Here is a 19,080-nt window from a genome sequence, read left to right as displayed (position 1 = left end):
AAGTCATTGAAGCAACACTGCAATTACTAATTTAGTTGTGTGAAAGTCCCTTGAGAAAATGCAGGCCAAAAATGTAATGAAACTGCAGGATTTATAGGTGTGTGATATGCCTGTGTAAACCAGAATGCATGCACGCGTGCGTGCATGCGTGCGTGCATGCGTGCGTGCGTGCGTGCGTGTGCGGCTGCACAACTGCATGCATACTGTACAAGTCTGTACTAAGTGTGACTGCTACATGTGTGTGTATGTGTGTGTGCATGCGTGTGTGCGTGCGTAAGTGCGAATGAGTGGTCCATGCTGTGTTTTGACAATAAGAGAAAGGGGGCAGGGTTTGGGATAAGTGATGTCTTTTGGGAATTTTCCTCTCCTGCCCAATTTCCAGAATTTGTGGTCTGCTTTCTGACCCCACTGACTGTCCTCCACGGTAATTCCTAAGTATCTTGATCCCTGACCTTTCAACTGATCAACAGAACTGATAGGGCCTCCCCTCTTAGGTTCGCTCATAAAATTAAACCTCAGCAGAAACCACACATAATCAAAGAATGTTTATTTAACCACACAAACCCTATACTTTGTTGACAGGGTCCCCTTCTTCTATTCCCTCTACACCAAACCTTTTCAAGCTGATCTACAAACTAACTTGGATATGGCAGTGAGTGAGCAGAATCTGAAGTGTACACAGGTGAATATATACAGTACAGTAGTCCTAAAGTACCAAAGTCGTCACGTCACTCGATTGTTCATCTCCTGGGTCGCGGAAGTTTTTCTCTCTGGGGAATAACATTGGGTCATCTTAAAATCGTCTTAGATAAGCATTGTGGTCCAAAAATAAACAAACTGTCTCAGCTATATTGTCGGGAAGGTGGCTCTGTATCGTTTACGATAGTCACTCATATACAGTAGTCTGTTTCTCTCTCTCTCTCTCTGTTTCTGGCACAACAGCGCCACTTTTGCCCCTACTGGTACTCTAAACATATAGTCACATAGTTTAGGTCAGGACATAGTCACATAGGTTAGGACGGACATTGCTGTTCCTTGGAGTGGTTGCACCAATCAAAAACTGTGAATACAGAACTCCCCGCGGGACATACGAATTGTCGGTGCAGCCAACTAGCTGCATATACATCTGTTCCATCCCCAGTGTTGCCCGGCCATAGGAAACATATAAAAACAACACTAGCTGATTCTCAGAAACATTAAATTAACTGATAAGAGGCAGAGCCAAAGCGTTTATTCTGCCCATTTAGCTAGCACAGCATCCACAGCATTCCTAACATTACTGAGGGTCCTCCTATTATAAAGTAATATGTAATTGTATAGACTGACACTGGTATAATCTGCAGGTAGGTCCATGAGGAACAGCATGGGCGGGTCTCTATTATTGAAGTAGTCCATGAGTATAGGCACTAGTCGACAGAGATACAGTAGAAACGTGAGACATTAATCCGAGGACAAGGCTGAACACTTAGTGTAGGAAACATCTAGGGATGTGTAATTTTATTGTTCCATGGATACCGTCAAAAACTTCTTGCATGGGGGACGATAAATCTGTGTGTACTGACTACTGAGACAATGTGTGTTGGTGTGCTGTGCGTTGTGTGTATTAGGGAAGTTTGCGCAGGGGTGTGTGTATTTGTGTGCAGTGTGGGCATTCTGTGGGATGTCCCGGGGTATTCCAGCAATGCGTGTCAGAGAGAGAACAGGACGATGGTCATCACTCATCTGGGGCCTTTTATTTCGAAAGAGAAAAGCCTTCTCTCTCCATCACTCCCATCTCTTCTGTGTTACTTGAACTGTCTCCCTCTCTAAACAATGCAACAAGCTGTTGTGATTTGGGTTGACCAACCATGTGCATGGTCCATTAAAAGTCTCCATCTAACTAAAGGTGGTGAGTGAGTTTTAGTTGAGGCACTTGTGTGCAGAACAAGCTGAAACCAGGCAGTATCACACAACAAGTTTAAAAGTTTAATACACAATCAAGTTCAGAAGTTTAATACATACATATAGAGAATATATATATATATATATATATATATATATATATATATATATATATATATACAGTATTGGACACATTATGTAACCAGAATATATGAGACAAGGACAAGAACAGAATGGACAGGAATATAACATGCATCTTGAATCATTGTACACAGACGTCAGTCTCTGATAAATGTGTTGATAGTCATCGCATTGCGAGTATTCACCCCATGTGTTTGGTGGGTCAAGTAGATACCCTAAAGGTAATAAACCATGATAGTGCCCTAGCCTCTGTGATTACAAAAACCTTTGTAAACATCATGATACAGATTAAGTACACAATAACAAGAAATGTAACATCTATCTATAAATGCATCAAGTCTTTGTATGTACAGTACATGTAATGTGTATCCACGTAACTCGAGAACCATTCGCCCCAACGACTTCAAATTCGACAGACATGTTCCACCCCACCACAGGGAGTGCAGTGCCCGGTGTCGAGTCTGTTGGATAGCCGGTTGTCCAGAGCCTCTACTCGGGCTCTGGACCTGATCACACCAATATCTCCATATATGGAGCTGGACTTTTCTGACATCTGTATAGACTCCGCATATTTGGGCATGCCTGACAAAGAACTCGATGTGGGCATAAAAGGCACACAGACATAATAACTGGGTGGGGCATACATTTCCAACTTGCATCGTTCCATGTAGGCCGGTGCCCAATGGGCACCGCTCTAGAGGCTCTGGACAGGGCCCCTGCCCAGGTTCTGGACATGGCCCAAATTAGCCAATTGATCATCATGCCTAGAACTCCATATATGGAGCTGGCCTGTTCTAACATCACAATGATGTTCTGACATCTACATTTGGGCATGACTGATATAGAAAACCCAACCACTCTAGCTAAGAGTGGGGGACGGAGCAGTAGCAGGTTGCCTGTTGGTGGTGTGGGCGGGGCCAATAATCTGCACACCTGAGGGATATATATGCCTAACTAGGCAGCATACAAACATTTGTCTCTCACTGAGAGGTGCTCGCACCACAACTCCTATGTGCCTGTATACTCATGAATTAATGTAAGTCTGCCTTTCCTATTTACCAGAATGCCCTTTACCAGAATGCACTCTGCTTGAGTGCGCAAGTACTATATGTCGATCAGTGTCGGGTGGATTAAAGGAAATGCCTCTATGTATGTATATGTAATTTGTAAGTTGATTAGCGGTATACTGTAGTTACTTGTGTATGTATCGTAGCAGCATAGTGTATGACGTCAGGGTATAACTGGTACAATTAACTAGCTCTCAATGATGACGTAATAAAGATGTGGATTAAAGGACCCAATGCCAGGGTGTAATTGGTTTTCGATGGTGACGTAATGACGATATGTTTTAGTGTCGTGAGGATTAAAGGTAATGCCCCTATGTATACATGTATGTAATCCACCACTGCCATATCAAGCACAAGTAGTCATTAAGTCATACACTGGCACTGGACGAGAACTATTACTTGCGCACTCTACTTGCGCAAGTAAAGTACATGGGTGGGGCATGCAATTCCAACATGCATCGTTCCATGTAGGCCAGTGCCCAACGGGCACCACTCTAGTAATAAAAACAATAAAGGGATAAAAAATCTGTTGAGAGAGAGAGAGAGAGACCTCTTGATTCATTCAACAAAAAGTAAAAACTATTTCAACAAGTTGTTTAGTGTCCAATCAAGCATTGTCCATTTGTCCTGCCACCTGATTATGGTCCATTACGCATCACATAGCATGGGACGCCTTGCATTGCAAATGCCTTTGGTGCCAATAATGGTTCTTATCTTGGGCATTATTTGCGGTATTATTTGCGGTATGTGAACGCAGATTGTCATGACATGACACTGATGTCCTTGCAGTGCTACACACTGTGTACAATATGCTGAAGAATTCAGCATTATGTGCAAACAGTACATCAGCCGTGTACACGGCTGATAATAATGCTGAATTCTTATGTATTCTTTAAGTGGTCTTCCAGGCCTAGTGGAAAAACTGTGGCAATGATGGTTTTGCACCTTATGCCCACCTGCGGCAATGATGTTTGTGATTCCGTCATGCCAGAATCAATGAAGGGCTATCTATCAAGCCTTATTTCCAAGCACCTTTCCACTAGAACGCCAAAACTCACGGCAACGCAGCATGCGTGCACATGCACGCATGCACACAATTGCGGTGGGGAATAAAAAACAACAGTGAAAGACATGTCGGTCGGTAGAAAAGAGTTATCTAGTCCTACTCTCGCCTACTGTCACTCATTCCCAATCAACAATCACACCTGCCCCTCATGCACTCACAAGTTAACCCATTCGTGGCCTGATATACATAGGCTACCTGTCCCTTCAGTTCTTGTTTGGCAGCACTAGCAGCAACAACTCCACCAGTCTCATCAGCACTGGACTAGATAAAACACATTGGACCAACACCAGCAGATGACATGGAACCCAAAAGCAAAATTTCCACTGTCAGTGAAAATGTCACACTGCAGTGTCAACACGGCCATTTACCAGGAGATTTTAGAGAACTTGATAAGCTTAAGGAGGTTCTGATGCCACAGACTGATCCCTGCCACGCCCATTGATGAAATAATTTGTTTAAAAGTTGCCCAGAACAAGTATTGAGTGCATAAATTAACATACTTTTCAGATGGTCGACATTTCTGTATTTTAAATCTATAAATCTATGGCAACCAGTCATGGATTCAGTGGTCCCCTCTAAACTGAGCTTCAATGTACCTTATTGAACAGTATATGTGGGGTAAAAAATGTCAAGACGGCGGTGTACTTGTTTGTCTTACTTTTTCTTTCTTTTTTATGTAATGTCTGTATTGTGGTATGTGTTTTTCTATGTTGTGTTTAAAATAAAATGGGTGGTTCTATATGCTCTGTATACTGCAATTGAACAAATGTGAATCTCAGTACCTCAATAAAGATATTGCAAAATAATCATTCAGATTAAAACAAAAACAAAACTGGTTTAAATATTTCACTTTAATAATACACTATCGAGAATATAATTATGAAAGTTTCACTTTCTGAATTATATTACGGAAAGAAAAGGAACTTTTCCACGATATATAGGATCTCTATGTTTGTGTGTATGTCACCTCTGACTGTTTGTGTGCTCAGAGTTTGCCTCCCCCACTCCCTCCCCAAAAAGAGAGAGAGAGAGAGAGAGAGAGAGAGAGAGACTTTGTAGAAGAGTAGGGAGTTATGAAAACAAAAGTATTGTAGCAGATGGGGCCAGGCACTACCTTGGAAACAGCCCAGGGAGTGAAGAGCCATTGAAGGGAGTGTGCGTGTGTATAGGGGTGTGTGGGGGGGTGGAGAGCCAAGCTGGAGCTTTTCACACTGTCTGGAGCCTGACACGAGGGAATGTCCACACTTGCACACCATCCAGCAGACGCACTCCTAAAGATGTTTGTGGGGATATAAAAGGACTCCCAAGGGGAGAGAGCGCTCAGGCAGGCGTCCATCCGACCTACCGACCACCCGTCCAGCTCATTTTCAGTTCTGCTGTTTGTGTGTGTGTGTGTGTGTGTGTGTGTGTGTGCAGGAGTCAGCCGGAGTCGGCATGCTGCTCAACAGAACATCACAGGCATCAACTTTTGAGAAGTTTTTAAGAGGGGGGAAAACAGGGGCTGTATGGTGAGGAAGAGGGACTTTGAAGTTGGTCTGATTCTGAACCTGGAGGGGTGATGATTCCTCACTCAGTTTTCTTCTAGGCTAGGATTGTTTGGTTTGTTTATCCTCTCTTCCTGGATAATTTTTTTGTGTCGGAGTAGTCTGCGAGTGCTGCTTTTTCCAATATAAGTTCCCTTTTCACACATTTTTTTTTCACAGGAACAGGAAAATAATCTTTGCATCTATCGCCTTTCAGGTCTTTTCCCTCCCTTGTTAGTATTGTATTACTTTTAAATTAAAATGAACTACTTGGATCACGACTTGGATAACTACAGCATGTCTGTAGCTCCGGCAGCTCCAGACCACCTGGATGTCTTCAGCATCACCATGGCGATCCTCTATCTGGCCGTGTGCACGTTGGGCTTGACCGGGAACATCCTGGTGATCGTCGCCATCCTGAAGTTGGACAAGATGGCGTCCGCCACCACAGTGTACATCTTCAACTTGGCACTGGCCGACGGGCTGTTCATGGTGAGCCTCCCCTTCATCGCCATCCAGAACTTCCGCAACCAGTGGGAGTTTGGCGAGCTGGTCTGCAAGCTGGTCATGGTCCTGGACGGCATCAACCAGTTCACCAGCGTGTTCTGTCTCACTGTGATGAGCGTGGACCGCTACATGGCCCTGGTGGACCCGTTGCGCTTTGCCCACTGGCGGACGCCCCGCAGAGCCAAGGTGGTGTCTGCGGTCCTCTGGCTGTTCTCGCTGGCGCCCGTCCTCCCCATGGCCCTCCACTTCTCTGTCCACAACGGGTGCTGCACGCTGACCCCGCCCCTGGGCTCTGACCCGGGGCTCTGGTGGCTGGCCTTCATCAGCTACACCTTCGTGCTGGGCTTCCTGCTGCCGTTCACGTTGATGATTGCCTCCTACGTGTCTCTGGTGTCCACCATGCGCTCCCAGCGGCTCCGCCAGGTAGGCATATCACTATTACATGGTCTAATCAGTTATTTGAGATAACCGCGGGTTATTTGAGAGAAACAACGCGTGTTGTAAGCTTGTAGATCAGCTAGTTATTTGTCACATCAGCCCTGTGCAATTTTTGATTACGAAGCCGAAAAGACAGATTATAGAAATATAATCGTAAGAATTCGTATGACAAATCATCGTCAACTTAACTTTGTAATCTGTAACAGCGCTACCGGCAGGTGGGGGCCAACGGCACCAGTCCCAGCCAGGAGAGTCACCGTCTGGAGAAGCAGGTCACCAAGATGGTGGTAGCGGTGGTGGTGGTGTTTGGTGTGTGCTGGATTCCCTTCTACACCTTCAACTTCTACTCTGTGTTCGCGACTGACCTCGTCGCGACCTTCGCCCGGGCTTTTGAGTTTGTGGTCCTGCTGTCGTACTCCTGGAGCTGTGCTAACCCCATCCTCTACGCCTGCTTCTCTGACACCTTCAGATGCTACTTCCGCACTTTGCTATGCCCTGCCAAGCCCTCTGCCAACGTAGATCATCACGGCAACGCTGCCGTGACAGAGCGATACAACCTGACAGATGCAGATGGCAGGGATGTCAGTGTGGTGGCGACGGCGTAGAGAAAGACAAGAAGAATCTAATGTCCTTTTTCCATGGAAGGCTGTGTGAAGTGAGTAAAAAAACTAAATGACACTTGTGTGAGTGGCGCTCTTTTCGTCATACATCATCATACATCACATTCTGTGCTCAGCCAATCAGCTGAGCGCATTCCGTGCTGTACGGACAGATCTCAGTCAATCAGCTGAGTGTATTCCGTGCTCATACGGACAGAGCTGTGCCACTAAATATATATATATATATATATACCGGTATATACCCCCTTGGGGAATGGGATAAGTGCTTTTTGAATTAGGATGCTCTCTGTATCTCTCAAGCCTGGAGGTTTCTCATTAGGAGATTTGCTGCTTAACGAAGTGGGAACGAATAACATGTGACATTTCGTCCCATCCAGAATAAGCAGACCCAGGATTTATATTAAAGATTAAAAAAAAAAGATAAAAAAAATAAGCCATGAAGGATAAAGAGAAATTAAAATAAACTTTCCTTTTTCAAATGGGATATTTTAATTAGTCTCTGGACAACACTCTCCCTCTCTCTCCAGCTGAAGGACTACTTCACCGAGACCAGAGGCTTTGTTATCTCCTGGACTCTGACTCGCTGGATAACACTTGTGATTTTAGACAAATGGGACGTTTTGCTGCTCTATCGCAACCATAGCTGCTGGATGTTTTCCTGGAACAGATTAAATGAAGCACACAAAGAAAAACAAGACTGATGAGGTGCGGACAGGTGGCATGTAAACATGATAATGTTGAATCCCCTGTCTCTGCTGTGCCAATACAAAGACAACTCCAGGGTACAACCTCTCTCTCTCTCTCACACACACACACACACACACACACACACACACACACACACACACACACAGAGCAGTTGACTCAAGGATGGCTCATTTGCTCTGTGCTCACCCCGCAGCCAAACGACATCTAAAAGGGGCTAAAGTGTATGGGGGGCTGGGGGGGGTGTTCTGTGTGTTTACATAGTATGTAGCTACTTGCGTGTGTGCATGCTCATGCATCCAAGAAAACCTGCACATCGGAGCAGACTTGCGTATACATACCAGTGAATGCCAGTGTGCAGGCATGTGTGCGCAGTTGTGCACGTGTCTGTATGTGCGTTCAATTATGTAATGCATGTTCTGACTCCCATACAAGCTGTCTCAACTCAACTGTGGACATTTTGTCATCGTTACCATGGTAGCCCACATGAATGAGATTAATTCTTTAAGGGGAATAATAATAAAAAACTTGTGAGACTAAGTGAGAAAAGATAGGCGGAAGGTAATATAAAGTTGTGTTGCTGCAAATGTTTTTCATCAAAGTTTTTTAATGATTTTAAATAAAGCATACAAAATTCACATGACTTACACAAAAGAAAAAGACAAGAAAAAACAAAACACACCTAGCAGTCAAAAAAAAAAGAAAACCCCTGGACAACACCCCTCCACACTCTGTTGTTGACACTCGTGGTTATATCATATGTAATGTACAAATACAAAATGTTACAACAATCCTTTGATATAAATAAAAGTAGTCCCATATATCATGGAACTTCCCTTTGACGTTATTCCTCCTGGCAATTGAGTATTCAAAGGATGCCGTTTCAGTGGTTTTTTGACATTGTACGATAGACCTAATCAGTATAATGTGAAATTATAAGCGTTATGTCAAGCAATGAATTACCAGGCCATTTGCAGCATAGTAGAACAAACAAAAAAACAAATGTCCTCCTTAGTGTCTAATTATCCAATAAGTTATTGCTTCAATGGGACACTGGATATTTTTGCATTGGCTTTTTTCCCCATTGGCTTTTATTTTTCATTAAACATGACCATGTCCATGGCAGAATATAATGACTTTGATAACAGCAGCCTCTATTATTGTTGGGCTACTATAACTGTATGCAGTATGTGACATTTCAAATGTCTCTGTATTGCAAAATTATTGTTTGTATGGATTATATTGTTGTTCACATGTATTGTCAATACCATAAAGGAATACTGAATCACAAATCTGTTTGTTTATTTATTTGATATGGACATAACAATTACATTGCTCATTGCACAGTTGTACAAATTGTAGATGCATCGTTTACAGTGTGTTAGCACATGTGCTGGTTTTCAACAAAAATAGTGACACTATAGTTTTAAAAACACCCAATCAAATACAAAACATTATACATTCTAATAATATTTACAGCAAAATTACAATACCCATTACATAATCTCCAATACAAAAGTAAACAATCACTCTAGTAACCAGTCAGAAGCTATACATGTGAACACAGTTGATTTGATTTCAACCATATAGTTTGAGTCCTCTGTAGAACACGTAGCCATCCGTCTCTAGTTTTAGAACCGTAGGCAAAGAGTTCCAAAAGTTTGCTCCCTTTACTGTTTACTGTGGTGATTTTCTGTTAACTTTTGGCATATTATGATAATCCATACAGTATACCAATTTATTTCAGTGTAAAGTGGTGTTTATTGGATTTGTGAGCAGAGTGGTTATTATAACTGCATTCATAATCGATCTACAGTAACACTACCTTCTTGAACCAATCCGTATATTACTGTAGACACATGTCTCATGTTTATTTTAGTATAGTCCTACTGGCAGACAATGTATCAGAACCAGCCACTGACAAGACGACCATTCATTTTTGGAGAAGAATAATTAGATCTTTCCTAGTATTCCTAGTATATCAGTATGGACTCAAGGTGCAGCAGTATTGTGGCTCAAAGTGGAATTTCACAAACATGTCAAAGGCCCCCAGATTGATATGTATTTGGCTGCGGGACCCACATCTGAAAATATTTTGTGTCAGGGAGCCCACAAAAGAAGATTTGTATTCTTAAAGATTTTCAAAGTTTAAAAGATTATCAAATGTTTCAAAAATGGCAGATCTAGAAGCTCATGTGACACATTGTGAAGCTTGTAGATGTCAAAGTGGCAGTGTTGCCATGTCTTATTATGAGCAACTTCGTGCTGGTTTTTCTGTACTGTCCCATATAAATGTTGGTAATTACGATTATTATTATTATTATTTGGGGGGCGTGTTTCTAAAGTCTACTGTATGTGCTCATTTGGGCTTTCTTTGGCAATGTTTACAGACTATGTGCACACATGGGTACATGACACAAAAGCACTCACACTTGTTTACAACAGGGTCCAGCAATTTTTTTTTTCTTCTTTTATATATATTTTTTATCCCACGATTTTGTAACCCATTTTTCACCCCTGCTGTGCCAATCATCTACTGTGATCCTGGGCTCTACACACCCTCCGCCAACCTGGGGAGAACAACGGACTTAACTCATGCTCCCTTCATGCCTGAGTGTCCAAGTTGCTCCTTTACACCTGACAGGGGGGAGTTTCCCTGGTTGGACGTAGCGCGTGGAAGGAACACGTTATTCCAACCAGTTCCTTTCCCCTCCATCAGGCGCCCCGGCTGGCCAGGGGGAGGCAGTTTAGAGACCAGGATTACTCCAGCAATTTCAATTCATTCAACATTTAGAGATGTACAAATATGCACTTCTATAAAAACAGGAAATTATCATAAGGAAAGTTAAAAAAATAAAAAGGGGTGGGGGGGACTCAGACTATATTTCTTTTTACGGGGGCCAGTTTCGAATTGCAGACGTCCGTAGGTGCTCTTTGAGAGCAGAGATATGGGTAGGATGTATCCTGAGGTTTAAGTTTAAGTTAAATCCAACTGCTTCAGCCATTCAGGGAGAACTTAAACGTGATAGGGGAGCTGATAGGTTTAAGCTTGTTTCCTAATGATGTTTATAAACCAGTGGTTCTTAAAAAAAATCTATGAAATCGTACATTTGTCATCTGTCAATCACTCAAAATCCCCATACATGGGAAAGCCCCCCATATATGGTGCCCAGGTCTCGTTACATCACGTGACATAAGGATGATGATCCTTGATGTCATAATAAATGTTGTCGCAATTAAGCCATTATATGGAGATCCCTGATGTCATCAATATTGGCCAGCAACTCTACATCTGACCTCAAACCCTTAGATCATGTCAATGTCAGAACCTGTTCTGATATTCCATATGTTGATCCTGGGGAACCAGGGGGTCCTCAGAGATATACTGTAAGGCAATATATGCATGAGAAGGAATTGGCCCTTTTAACCTTTGTGTAAAATATACAACATTATCATTGCAGCATCTTCTCATCTGGTGTTACATGGAAAATAAATCATCTGGCCTGACAGATTCACTATGTTTGTCATGGAAAATAAATTGTCAGGCCTGACAGCTTGACCATGTTTTTCTCTAAGATATCTTTTTTTTTTGTATGTGGCACTGGTGGCAGTAGCTAGAAGTTTCTTCAATTGTGTTCATTCTGTGTGCGTGTGTACTGTATGTGAACAAAGTGAACAAGCAGAGTAAGGCAGAGCCGTATTGTGCGTATATAGTTAAGTCCTTATATGAAAACATCTAATAAATGTAGCCATGTTTACGGAATGTTTTAAAGGGAGCTGTGGGTCTGCATGCTGGCCAACATTTGTCTCTTGCCAGAACTCAGGGGCTCGTTTCAGCGCCACGCTGGGTCACGCTGATGTTCCACACTTGTGCTAACTGCAACAACGTCAAACCCTTTTTTTCATGTGGAATCTCCACTTATTAAACTTTGTTGTAACAATCCGTTGCCATTGTTTTTCCTTGCAGAATGACGTTAGCTCACAGGGTCAACTGGCTGACTGCTTTAATTGGATCATGTTTTGATCAGAGTTGGACAGGTGTGTGCGTGCATGCATGCACTCACAGACCACAGTGAGAAGGTTGAGGTTAGTAAGGTGACAGGTCATTGACTCTATGGTTATTCAGACCACAGTGAGAAGGTTGAGGTTAGTAAGGTGACAAGTCATTGACTGGTGGTTATTCTATCTCTCTCTCATTCTCTCTCTTTCTAGATTTTCTTTTTCCCCTTCTTCGCACTCCTTGCCTCATTCACTCTCTTCCATCATCTCTCCTATAATCCTTTTCTTTCTTTCAAACTGCGAAAGAGTGAAAATAGCAACCCACTGCTCTCTTGCGACACGGACACAAACGCGCACGCACACACGCACACAGCCATGTTTGATCAATCCGTGCATGGGACAGGGTGGCTGGGGTCATGTTTGCTTGACTGTGTCATAATCCTGTGGTCTCCTGTTCTGACAATTTTATTTTTTTACCTTTATTTAACCAGTAAAAACCACATTGAGACTGAAGTCTCTTTTACAAGTGTGAACTGGCCAAGACAAGAGGCAAAATAAGTGACACAGCTCTGCCAGTAACAAAAAAGACACAACAAAAAAACAGGACAGACATACAATGCTCATAAATACAGTACTACCCACTACCGAAGAAGCTCAAAGGGAGAACAGGAACGCGACTAATAAATAAAAACTGCAACGGAAATTGCTAGTAGACTAAAAAGCAAGCAGACATTTGCTATACGTCAAAGCAGGAGCAATGTATGGGAAGTGTGCCCATGGCAATCCTTTTAAAGCTCACTAGGGGAATCACAGCAGCCAGTTTGAGTCTGGACTGTAGGTCATTCCAAGACCAGGGTCCGAAATAAGCAACTAAAGACATAAAAGCTCAACCAGGTCAATAAAGCAGACGAAATCTATGGAGGGACATAGATCTGAGATGAGAACATCCCCAAGGGCACATTCAAAATGTAAAACAGATCAGTGTGCACGCATGCACGTGCACGCATGCACGTGCACGCATGCACGTGCGACACACACACACACACACACACACACACACACACACACACACACACACACACACGTGCACAGATGAAAGTCTCTTTTACAAGCAAGAACTGCATAAAACTTAAGATGACTTGCTTATAGAGGACACTCAGGACAGTACAATACAAAGCAAAACCACATGAAACACAGACTACCGATATTACTCACATGAGACTAGGTGACATTTTAAAGATAAAACACACTTGAAGATAAAAAAGATAAAACTTGAAACAGGAACAGCTACTGGTGAGAGCTTCAGCTGTAATCTTTTTTTAAACATTCTTTGAAAGAATGAAGTCAATTTTAGTCAGGTCTGAATTTCCTTCCAGGAACAAGGCCCAAAATGTAATAAACGTTTGTTAAAACGTGATCATGCTAAAAGGATCTAAAACAGCCGCGAAAAAGTGCCCATGTACTGTACGTACATTACTTATCAAACTACTTGTAGTTAGTCACAGCACCAGACGGATGAGCTCTGACCTTGTTCCCCCTAGATTTTACATAGAGAGTCACGATTCCTGATCCAAATTTAAAACTGACCTAAAAACAGGACTGTTCTCAATTGGACTAAACTTCCCCCCCTACGTGTTTGCCAAGACACTTTACATTACAGAGTACTCCCTCAGCAAGCTCTACGGAAGGAGCCCGTGTTGGCAGCATACACTTCAAAGTTTGACACGCTGTGTCGAACGGACATACTGCAGCGTACATGTGGTACACGGAGTGCTTGAACTGACTACATGAATGTGAGCAGTAGGGTAGATGAGTGTGTGTGTGTGTGTGTGTGTGTGTTTGTGTGTGTGTGTGTGTGTGTGTGCGCACATGTCCATGTGTTTGCACACGTGTAGCCTATGTCGTGCTCCTGTGTCTTGTGTATCTGCATGCCTGTGTGTGTGTGTGTGTGTGTGTGTGTGTGTGTGTGTGTGTGCGCGCGCGTGCGTGCATGCATGCGTGTGTGTGTCCTCTGAGAGACAGCTTCGTCTCTGATCTAACATTCACCTTCTACATGTAATTAAGACCAGCTGCTAACTGCTGCAGGGCTCAGCAGTAAAGATTTACAATACCCTAGGGCCTAGGCACTCTGTGTGTGAGTATGTGTGCGTGTGCCGTGCATGCGTACGTGGCGTGCATGACTGCATGCTTGTGAGTGTGGGTCAATACAGGTCAGCGAGACAATTGACATGGTTAGATAACTATCTTGTATAGCTTTCTTTTCCCTCTCTCATTCTCTTCCCTTCCCCAACAAACACACAGGCAGACACATGCACACATGTGTGTGCTCAGTAGTGATGGGAGATTAATCGGCAAACACATCGGTATCGGCCGATTCTAGTTGTTTTTAGATTATTCGGCATCGGTTAATCAATCAGAGATAAACGAGCCCAAAGTAAGAGCTGGCTTGAACAGATCTACAGGTTTACAATATTAAATATAAAGGTATTAAAGTTCAATCTTAAAACTTTAATGTTTGTTTTGTCTGTTTGTTTTGTCCTCGATGTTGTAAGCAGGCGTGGAGCCAGGAATTCTTTATGAGTAAGGCATAGCCAATACGAGGTAGGCAGGCACCCTGCGTCGAAAACCAGGGGGGCAGTCAGACAGATATTTTGTGAAGCCACAAGGAAATCGGGATTTCCTGAAAGTTCATATAATGGCCTGTTGTGGCGCTGTCATTGGGCCCAAAAAACCCCATAGCCCCATAGAAGTCCATGTATTTGGGCCCAACTTCACCTAGACTGTATTACCTTAATAAACATGGTCATGAATACTTTTTGCTTCCAGTCACAAGTTTAAAGTCTAATTTCTAATGTCATAATATTCTTTTTGGAAAATTATGGTCCCATTTATTAAAAAGATGACCATAAAGTCGCGCATGTTCTGAGGGGCGTGGCTACCGTTACAGTCTATGAACGGGATCCCCCACGGAGAAGAAGGGGGGAAGTCCCGCCTCGTTGTCTGGGCCAGCCAATGGCCAGCTGGGCCCAAACGGATCTAGAAAGATGGCGATGTACACAAGGAAGGACTGACAGGCTTCATTTTACGTTCATGTTAGACCCGGGGAACGCTTTGTCCATATTTTTTACAGTCTATGGTCGAAACAGATTGATAGACAGAAGTTACCGAAAGTCCGAAATACAATGTATATTTATGTTGTAGCTGTAGCTTAGCCTATATTCTTATAGGCTACACATGCCTACAATAGTTGTATGATTACTAAGTCTTGTTAAAAAATAATTGCTATATTGAAGCCAAGATACCGCAGCTGCTTGTTATGCGTGTAATTTCCCTTTGATTTCTAATTGATTTCAGTAGCTAGGAATTTTGTTAGCTGTGTTGTTGGTAGCTCCTCCATTGCTGATAGAAACCCGATTGTCTCTGTAGCTCTACCGACAGGCAACAAATCATGCAAAAGCAGCAACAGGGACGGACCTCTGGTTCTTAGTGGTGGTGGTGAGCGGGGCTGGTGTGATTGCTGCCGGTCAGCCGATGTAAGCAGTGCCGTGGTGGTAGCCTATGCCCTACCGCACAGCCACAGGTTTAGTCGTCCTCAGCGTCTAAAATAAGTTTGCAAACTCGGCCAAAATGTCTCAACGGCACATCCCTAGTGCTCAGTGGTGCAGTCTAGTGTTTTGCAGAGGGTACACACTGCCCCTCGTTTTGGCCTATGCCCATAATGCCACAGATGCCCAGTCCACACTGACCCAGTGTGCCAGCTGATTTCAGTTTCCTCTTTGCTTTTCTGTTAATAATTTTCTAGACATCAGTGTATTGTTGAAATTCTGAATTTTAAAATTTATTTATTTAGCTGATAGTTTTGCCGTGTATAAATTGACTACACCAAAGGCCAAGTGACCGTGTCCCTAAACCGATTAAATTACAGGCCTGGTAAGTACCATATAGATAACATGTAACTACCTCCTATTGAGCTTTGAGTGTTTGTGTAAACACAAACATGGTGTAAACACAATCATTGAAGACAAAAATGAGCGCCCTTCACTTCACACAGTAAACACAATCATTGAAGACAAAAATTAGCGCCCTTCACTTCACACAGGTGTGATTTTTTGAGTGACTCCTACAACCAGCAATGTCCGTGTAGGCCTACACCTATGTATGTATGCCGTGTACACCTATGTATGTATGTATGTATGTATGTGGTCATGAGCACGAGTATATGACTATAGGGTACCAGTAGGGGGCGCCAGAAACAGAGAGGGATAGTGCTGCAATGTTGCCTGCTAATGAGAGAGAGAGAGAGAGAGAGAGAGAACTCAGTTCACACGGGTGTGATTTTTTTATTTTACAGTCTGAAAGAATCTGGTTCTTGAATTCATACGACTCATCATGGATTATGCTGATGTAGTCTATCAGATATGCACCTAAAAATATCCTTCTTCCACTCAATACAATACAGTTTATGCAAATGTATCTTGGCTGTCCATATATGACGACTCATCATTACACCATCAATCTAAACTATGAAACCCTTAACTTGCCATCTCCCAAAGTGTTACCGGTAAATGGTTCATCTTTTACATATTAAACGCTACTGTGCAGTACATCCAAACGCAATTATGTGAACTTTTGTGTGGTCTCTCTCTCTCTCTCTCTCTCTCTCTCTCTCTCTCTCTCTCTCTCTCTCTCTCTCTCTCTCTCTCTCCCCCCCCCCCCCCCCCCCCCGGCTGGCACTATCCTCTTCACATGCATCATCATTCCTCCCACGGTCACATATTTAGCTTCACTTTGCATTCCAATTTCCGACCCAAACAAAGATCACAAAGACAAGGTTAAGCACACAGTGATTTACAATTCACCTTCCAGTGTCTGTCTGACTCTGACCTGGTCAAGGAATGGAGTTGAGAGTCTAGACCACAAAGGTGTGTTACATCAGCTGGAAATGACTATAGCAACCACCATACAGTGGATACTGTACTGTATGTCAGAAAACACATCCTGGAGAAAAATATTCTTTATTGACATGGGGTCTGTCTGTACTCTGTATTATCATATCTACTGTATCTTTGTGGCATGTTCTCTTTCTGTATGTTAGATAGCTGTTGAGTGTTTATATATATACGATCTGTCTCTCTCTTCAGCTTCACCATAGGAGCTATAGTTACACTTTCCCATAGAAACTAAGGAACATTCTCGTGGCTTCTGTCCAGAGTTTGAGAGCCTTGGCTCAACAGGATACTAGAAAATAAACAAAGTGGACCGAAGACACTATTTTTGCGTAATTGTTTTTCCTATTGTAGCCTACTTGATGTGACTTGCTCTGCTGCATAACCTTGACCTTAGCTTGGTTCATATCCAACAGAGGTTCATACCCACCCTGATTTTACAAGGATGTGACCTTGTCCTTGCTCTTGTCAGGGCATTTATAGGGAAGATCACTTAATTGCCATAGTTAAGGAAGTGGGTAGAATGAGGTCTGTGTTAATCTCGTGGAAAAGGTGGCAATTGTATTCCATCGGGAGAGAGAACTCACACAGGATACATATTAATCAGGTGAATTTGGAAGTGGAACACTATAGCATTTAAGCTGATAAGTGCTCTCTCAGTCTCCTGATTTGCTAAAATTCCTTAGCAGACCCATCAGCACTTTTCAACTTTTGGTGTTACAGTTTAACAACACACTTTCAGAGCTTGTCCTGCACACCTAATGCAACAAATACTGCAGGTATTGATTATTTTCTTCAATTATTGTGTATCGACTTGACAGCACAAAAAGAAGACTGCGTGACAGACTCTGTGTGACAGACTAGCTGAGCATAGCCTAGGTATGCTATTCGTACTGTTAATATGAATTATCCTATGGCCAAACACTACACCGAAGCGTCACGACTGAAAATGTTTGCATGACCAAGTCCTAAATGTGTCATTTGTGAGACAGCACTAGTTCTGATTCCTAAACAATCAACACAATATGTAAATGAACAATGTTTTAGACTTTTAGTAATATTGTCCCTGCTGTCAACCAGGTTAAATAAATCACAGATTGAGGCTTTAATCTTTGGTTTAATATGAGATATCCGACTGAGACTATTACAGATTTTATGGAAGATGCTTCAGAACATTTTGCTAGTTTGACCACATCAAATGCTCTAAAATAATAACCGAAAAAAGACAATCTACAAGCTCTCAATGCGCGACACATTGAGAGCATGTTTTTGCTGTTTAACATGTCTCCAAAGAAGACATGATGATGGCTTCTGGAATCAAAAAGACTAAAATCAGTCTGAGACTGAGAACTTAAATCCATCCAATCCAGTGTCATATTTTAAGATATTAAGTCGATGCCAAATTTTGCACACACACTCCCTGGATGCCAACATGAACCTCTACCCCGAATTTTCCAGAATGGCTTGTTATAGCGCCACCAGGAGGCCGACATTTGAAAAACACATTTGTTGATATTACTCCTCCAGATTCTGTCCAAAAATCCTGCAAATCGTTAGACACTATCTCTATGTGTTGAAGCCGGATCGGTCCGATATTTTATATTCCGCAGCGTGCAATTTAAATCTTGCACAGACTGAGGAATATATCTAGGCTGAGGAATATATCCCACCCTTTTCACATTGGCCTGTTATAGCGCCACCAACAGGTGGATTTTTGCAAAACACATTTTTGGAACAAAATGCCTCAAATCAGCCAAGGCGTAAGTAGAAAATGGCACCCTTTTCACATTGGCCTATTATAGTGCCACCAGGATGCCACAACCTGACCTGCCCTGGTGGAGACCTGTGCCCCTTTGGCATAATTACTTTTCCTCTCTCTTGAACTGCAGGTATACTTTTTGACTAATACTAGACCTACTGTAAGCATACAAGATACCATATCAAAATGGGGAAATTGACATTCCTCACTTATGCCATGGGAACCAATGCTATAGGGATCTGGCTGCTTATGTGGAAATGTAATATAAATCAGACAACTTCATAAACCAAACTATTCTTATGGTATGCAGAAACTCAGGACTGATTCCAGCTGATTCCAAGTATTAAAATAATGGCAAGAATATTGCAATATGATTGTTGGTTAATAAATCAGCCCCATTTGTAAATGAATGTTGACGGAAGCATTCA

The 19,080-nt window shown here is 42.6% G+C and overlaps 1 protein-coding gene across 1 annotated transcript; it reads left to right on the top strand.

Moving 5' to 3' along the window:
- The first annotated feature begins 5,591 nt into the window (after positions 1 to 5,591).
- On the top strand, positions 5,592 to 9,062 carry LOC308332845 (somatostatin receptor type 5). The gene is made up of 3 exons (XM_080788963.1): positions 5,592 to 6,608; positions 6,830 to 7,278; positions 7,771 to 9,062. Exons 1-2 carry the CDS (start codon positions 5,940 to 5,942, stop codon positions 7,226 to 7,228), a joined length of 1,068 nt encoding a protein of 355 aa, XP_080645089.1. The 5' UTR covers positions 5,592 to 5,939; the 3' UTR covers positions 7,229 to 7,278; positions 7,771 to 9,062.
- Positions 9,063 to 19,080: the final 10,018 nt, after the last annotated feature.

The sequence above is a fragment of the Protomyctophum bolini genome, assembly GCF_963924005.1.
Source record: "Protomyctophum bolini genome assembly, chromosome: 18".
In the NCBI taxonomy this organism is placed as follows: Eukaryota; Metazoa; Chordata; class Actinopteri; order Myctophiformes; family Myctophidae; genus Protomyctophum; species Protomyctophum bolini.
Note: the sequence above shows the minus strand (reverse complement) of the source record. Positions and strands in the feature narration are given on the sequence as shown.